The sequence below is a fragment of the Pinus tabuliformis genome, chromosome 5_1 (genome assembly GCF_031772625.1).
Source record: "Pinus tabuliformis cultivar Carrire ecotype Pingquan chromosome 5_1, CPIR1, whole genome shotgun sequence".
Classification (NCBI taxonomy): Eukaryota; Viridiplantae; Streptophyta; class Pinopsida; order Pinales; family Pinaceae; genus Pinus; species Pinus tabuliformis.
The window spans coordinates 412,799,059-412,805,358 of NC_142305.1; the positions used below are offsets into that span (position 1 = coordinate 412,799,059).

The 6,300-nt window shown below is 45.5% G+C and overlaps 1 protein-coding gene across 1 annotated transcript; it reads left to right on the forward strand.

Annotated features, from left to right (window-relative positions):
• The first annotated feature begins 1,096 nt into the window (after window positions 1–1,096).
• Window positions 1,097–5,095, forward strand: LOC149165226 (uncharacterized). Its single transcript, XM_089429752.1, has 2 exons — window positions 1,097–2,289; window positions 2,812–5,095. The coding sequence occupies exons 1-2, from the start codon at window positions 1,097–1,099 to the stop codon at window positions 5,093–5,095; spliced, it is 3,477 nt and encodes a 1,158-aa protein (XP_089285878.1).
• Window positions 5,096–6,300: the final 1,205 nt, after the last annotated feature.

The window sequence follows — 6,300 nt, forward strand, 5'->3', positions numbered from 1 at the left end:
CTGAGCGGGAGCAGATCGCTGCTGGACCTCTGTGGGTAAGATTGCCTGGACTCCCTAGGCAATATTGGAATGAGGAGGCGTTCATCAAAATAGGAAACGCTCTGGGGACATACCTGGATCATGACCGCTCTTATATAGACACTCGGAGAAGAACCTTGGCTCGCATCCTGGTACATCTTGACACCAGGGAAGGATTGGAGGAGGACATCACCCTGCAATGGGGAAGGCACAAGCGCATCCAGATTCTGGACTACGAGGGTGTCCCATTTCGGTGCAACAGATGCCACCAGGTAGGGCATCTCTATAAGGATTGCCCTCTCAATAATCGTGGGAACAGTCCACCAAAGCATACTCCCATTGTTTCCCGAAGATCGGCGCCACAGATCTCCCCGCCTCAGATGGCTTCATCAACACCACAGGGAGGGTTTCAACATCCACCGTCTTCTGCAAAGGGCACAGCCACTCCTCCCATGACGAGGCAAAGGGCAGCTGCGGCAGCTTATCAGAAATCAGGTACTGACTTACCTCCCTTATCACAATCTCTCTCCCTTACATCTGATTGCTTTCACTCTATCTCTGTATCTAAGGCTCAATGCTCAATTCCGCCGCCCCCTCCTACTACTGCCACTATCCCCCCTTCCCTTACCCATGATCGCTCCCTGTCCCCATCTCGCCCCAATGTGCCTCTTTCTGGATCAAATCCGCCTCACCATTATTCACTCCGGCCCCGTCCCTCTCAATCTGTATCTGAGGGTACCTCGGGGTTGTGCATTATTCCCCCTGAACCTGGTCACACCTCATCCAGGGGTCGAAAATCCAATTTGAATAAAGCCATTCGGCGTGCTGGGGCTGAAGTTGCTTCGGGACGTCAATCCACCATTGTCGGGGCCCTTAGAGCTACAAACCCCCCTCGGAGGGTTCCCCCATGAAGTGTCTCTCATTCAACTGCAGGGGTCTAGCTAGCACCCCGAAAAAGCTAGCCCTAAAACGACTTTTTCAGGTCGAAAATCCTGACATCATCCTCCTTCAAGAAACCCTGGGTTCTGCAGAAGCCATATCTCTTGCCTTGAAATCGATTGCGCCAAAGTGGCAATACATGGGGTTGGATGCTATGGGCCGTTCAGGTGGTCTGGCCATTGGGCTCAACCCTCTTTCCATCAGATTGGACTCCTCATGGGGCGGACCAGGATATTTGGGTGCTGACATTTTTTCAAAAGACCTTGGGATGCCACTGCGCATCATCAATATTTATGGTCCTTGTCAGCAGAGGGAAGGATTCTGGCGCACCCTCCTTAATCGTTCTTTGCTGCAAGAGGAAAACCTGATCATTGGAGGCGACCTAAACTTCTCCTTGGGATATGGTGAATCTTGGGGCTCATCTGCTCAATCAGATCCCATTTCAGACTTCATGAGGCATCTGCTTGAACAGCACGATCTCATCGACATCCCTATGCATCACCCTCTTCCCACATGGAGGAACCGAAGGATCGGATCAGCAGCCTTGGCTCGTCGACTTGATCGTTATCTGATCAAGGGACCGTTGCTCCGCAATCTCCATCACTATAAACAGTGGGTAAGTTCGGGGGGAATCTCGGATCACTCTCCCATCCTGATGGAAATTCTGGGCCCTCACCCTAAACCAAAAGCTCCTTTTAAATTCAACCATCATTGGTTACAGGACCCTGGTTTCTCTAAGCTGGTCACTGACTTTTGGGCAGCTCACCCTATTGACAGAGAACCCTCTTTGGCCAGGGGATTTGTAAAAAATTTGACGGAACTCAAGCATATTGTGATTGAATGGGCCAAGAGGAAAAAGGCAAGGGAAGATGAACTGCTCACCACGATAGAAGCAGACATACACGCCCTGTTGGATGAACAAAACTTGGGCTTTATCTCTGTGGATAGCAAGCATAGGCTGGTTGATCTAGAAGAGCAGAAGTCTAGCATTCTCAGACTCAGAGAAGAATCGATCAGGCTGAGAAGTAGAGCTACTTGGCTCAAGGCTGGGGATGAAAATTCCAGATTCTTCCATAATTTTGCAAATGGGAGGAGGGTTGCAAATACCATCTGGAACCTTCCCTATCCGGATGGGGGTCTGGCAGACTCTTTCAACAAGCTCTCTAGCATGGGTACCTCCTATTTCAAAGGCATCTTCAAATGCCCTGAGGGCTCCAACCTGGCTGAAATCTTCCGTGTCGCTTCCCATTTCCCGAGGTTCGTTAACAATGAAGACTTGGAGGATCTAAATGCTCCTGTCACCATGATTGAATTGGAGAACACCATTAAATGGTTTCAGAAGGAAAAGAGCCCGGGCCCTGATGGATGGACCATTGAATTCTATCTGGCTTTTTTTGACATCTTGGGTGAGGACATATTAAGGGTGGTAGAGGAAAGCAGAACCTCAGGTCAGATCTATCATGCTATAAATTCTACCTTCATTGCGCTTATTCCCAAGTCCGACTCGCCATCATCCTTTGCTGATTTTCGTCCCATTTCGCTATGCAATGTACTCTACAAGATCATATCCAAGATCATAGCCAACAGGATCAGACCCATCCTTTCCAATCACATTGCTCCTCAGCAATTTGCTTTCTTGGAAAACAGGCAGATTCATGAAGCCATTGGCTCTGCCCAGGAAGCCATTCACTCTATCTGGACCAAGCACCTCAAGAGTATTCTTCTCAAAATCGATCTCTCAAAGGCTTTCGATAGAGTCAGCTGGCTTTACATCAAAATGATTCTCATTCACCTGGGCTTTCCACATCAGCTTATCACTTGGATTATGGCATGCATTACCTCTCCTACTTATAGTATTCTGATAAATGGTGCTGCATCCCATTTCTTCCACTCTGAAAGGGGACTTCGTCAAGGATGTCCCCTTTCCCCCCTCTTGTTCCTATTGGTTACAGAAGCGCTCAGTCGTCTCATCATTGATGCAAAGAGGGATGGAACTATCCGGGGCCTAAAGATCTCAGAAGCTTGCTTCCTAACTCACCTTCTATTCGTGGACGATGTCCTCATACTTCTCGATGGAAGTATTCGGGATACCTCATCATTCAACAGAATCCTTAATCTTTTTTCACATGCCACGGGCATGGTGGTCAACCATGAGAAGTCTTCCATCACTATGGTTGGTACATCTGTAGCTGAATCACAATCGGCCATGCAGGCTTTTCCATTTATCACACAACCTCTGGATCGAGGTATAAAATACCTTGGATATTGGCTAAAGCCTACAAACCAAAAAATTGCCGACTGGGTATGGCTTGTCACCAAGATTGAAAAGAAAATAACTTGTTGGTACTTCAGATACCTATCCAGAGCAGGCAGATTAACTCTGATCAAATCTGTGCTGGAAGCAACTCCTGTTTTTTGGATGGCATTAGCATGGATTCCCCGAAACATTCTCTCAAAGATTCAGAGACTCTGCAACAGATATTTGTGGGCTGGAAAGGAAGAGAAGCGCACCTTTGCTTGGATCTCCTGGAGTAAGATTGCCCTCCCTAAGAAGTGGGGGGGCTGGGGATTAAAGGACCTGGCATCCTTTGCAAAAGCCCTCGCTGCTAAAATGGGTTGGGCATTGCTGACTTCCCACAGTTTATGGACAGAGATTGTATACCATAAGTACATCTGGCCTCTCGACATCATCGATTGGGCCAGACTCCCAAGCTGGAACAGAACGGGCATCTCTTCCATTTGGAAAGCCCTCCTACACTCCCTCCCCCTCCTCAGGAGCAACATCATATGGCGCATAAAAAGTGGGAACCGAGCACGCATCGGAATGGATCCATGGAGTGGATGCGAGGGAAGACACAGACTTCACTCAGACCTGATTGCCCTCCTAAACTCCCGTGGCATTAGAGTGCTTGCGCAGATCGCTGACCCTGTGGGCTCGGACATATTGCATCAGGCTTGGAAATCTGGCACACAGTTAGACATCCCGATCAGATGGCACGAACCATGGAAAGCATACTGTGACGCCCTCTCAGAATCCCATATCAGAATTATGGATGGACCGGATGAACTCATCTGGCAGATTGCTGATAGTGGGATTTACTCTCCTCGTGAGGGATACAAAGTCATTATTTCTCACAGAAAGCCGGAGGTGCTTGATAGATGGTGGCACCAGATTTGGAAGCTTAATGCATCGCCCAGGTCCAAGTTATTTACTTGGTGTGTCCTTCGCAACCGCATTCCCACTGACGAACACCTCAAGCGCAGGGCGGTATCCGGTCCTTCGCGTTGTGTGCTGTGCAAAGCAGACACAGAGACCACCGAACACCTATTTTTAAGATGCCCCATTGTAAATCATTTATGGCATCATATCAAACATCACTTACAGTTTTCGGGCGATTGGTCTGGTACAGAACTTATCAACGCGTGGATGGATTGGGGGAACAGACACCGTGGTTCGAAATTTGTAAACCTTCCGATCATTGTAAACTGGTCTATATGGAAGACTAGGAACATAATGATATTCGATGGATGGGAGCCTACATGGCCTCTCGTTGAAGCTGGTATCATTACAGCATATAACGAACTACCGAATCCCCCTCCCCCAAAACAGCGACGGCCGACCCCTCCTCCCAATATCGACATGAGCTCACCTTGGGCTTTCTTTGATGGGGCTGCAAACGAACATGGCTGTGGAGGGGGCATCATTATACACAAATCATTGAGGCACTTCTATCACATCAAAGTAGGACTGGGGGCTGGCACAAACAATTACTCTGAGCTCATATCTCTCCGCCACTTACTTCATTTTGCACTCAGCCATCATTGCACCAGCATCAACATCTATGGAGATTCTCAGATTGTCGTTAATTGGGTCAATAGAGTTACTACATGTCACTCACACACTCTAAATATACTGCTAGATGAAGTCTTTATACTAATGGCGGCTTTTAACTCATTTCACATATCTCATATATACAGAGAACATAACCAGACTGTTGACAAGCTTTCCAAGGAGGCCGCGGTGATGGAAAATGGCTTATGGGAAATCACTGAATCTTTGGAACAGCAGGAGCAGAAATTCCACCATCGGCCATATCTAGACCCGTCATATCCTACTGCGGGTCCACAAGCGACTTAACAATCAGTTTTTTTTTTGTTATTTTGACTGCACAATATGATATATATGTAAATAGATCGAGGTTTGCCTTAAATGGCACCATTTTGCACAATTTTTGTAAATGTAACAGACAGATATACAGCACTGATCTGCAAATATCTTGAAAATGCACTAAACAGTTTGGCATATGCGACAAAGCATCTACATATGTAATCTTTCATATTTATAATGAAATATTACGGATTTTTCCAGTGGAAAAAAAATCAACACAAGTCAAATATCTACTACATTTATGTAGCATTATCCAATTACTCTACTTAATGGATCAACAAGGCATTGAAATATATGAATGTAAACATAACATAACACATATAGAAAAAAAAATTACTTTTTGTATTAATATGAATAGGACAGAGTTTACAACCAAGAATAGTAGTTGATCTCATAGAAATATCCCCATGTTGACTTGTCCTTCCTTGTCACAAAGCACACCTCAATGTTTCCCTAATACATGAATATATCATACCTTTGGATTCAAGGAATCAACATGAGGGTATGATCAGACTCCAAAAACCAACCCTGATGTTGTAGATGGCTGTAAATTTATAGGAGAGGGGTGGTAGCTTTAGGAATTCTTATCCATTTTCCAATCTAAGCTTGAGATCCACTTAAAGTGGGAGGATGAGCTCAAGGGGCAACATGTGAAATATCCAAGATAGGATTAGATAAGATTCAAACCTCTTATGCAAGGTAAATGGTTAAAACAACTCCTGGAAGCTTATCGAAGAGGAAGCTTCACGATCCTTTTTAAATTTCTTATATTTCTAGAATTAGCACACCCATAACAAGGGACAGCCTATTGCTGATCAACGTTGGTATAAAAGGAACCAACTTCATCCTGAACACTGGTCCTTAAAGGGGCAGGGTGTGTCAATCCTTAAAAGAACTGATTTAATGTAGTTAGTCCCAAAAACTCAGGGATTTGGAAGAGCCATGCTTAGGGATTTCTGTAGGGATGGTGATTTATCCAATGTGTACAGTTATTGACTAGATGTGATAAAATTGTGTATAATAGATTGCCCCCAAAAGTTCAATGTTAGAAAGGGTAGCTGATGAATGAATTGTTTTGCTTTATGCCAACTTTGGATAAAAAACAACTAGTCAAGATCATCATTTGTTATAATACATTTACATCATGACATCTTTTCTGAGGGAGGCATACCCAT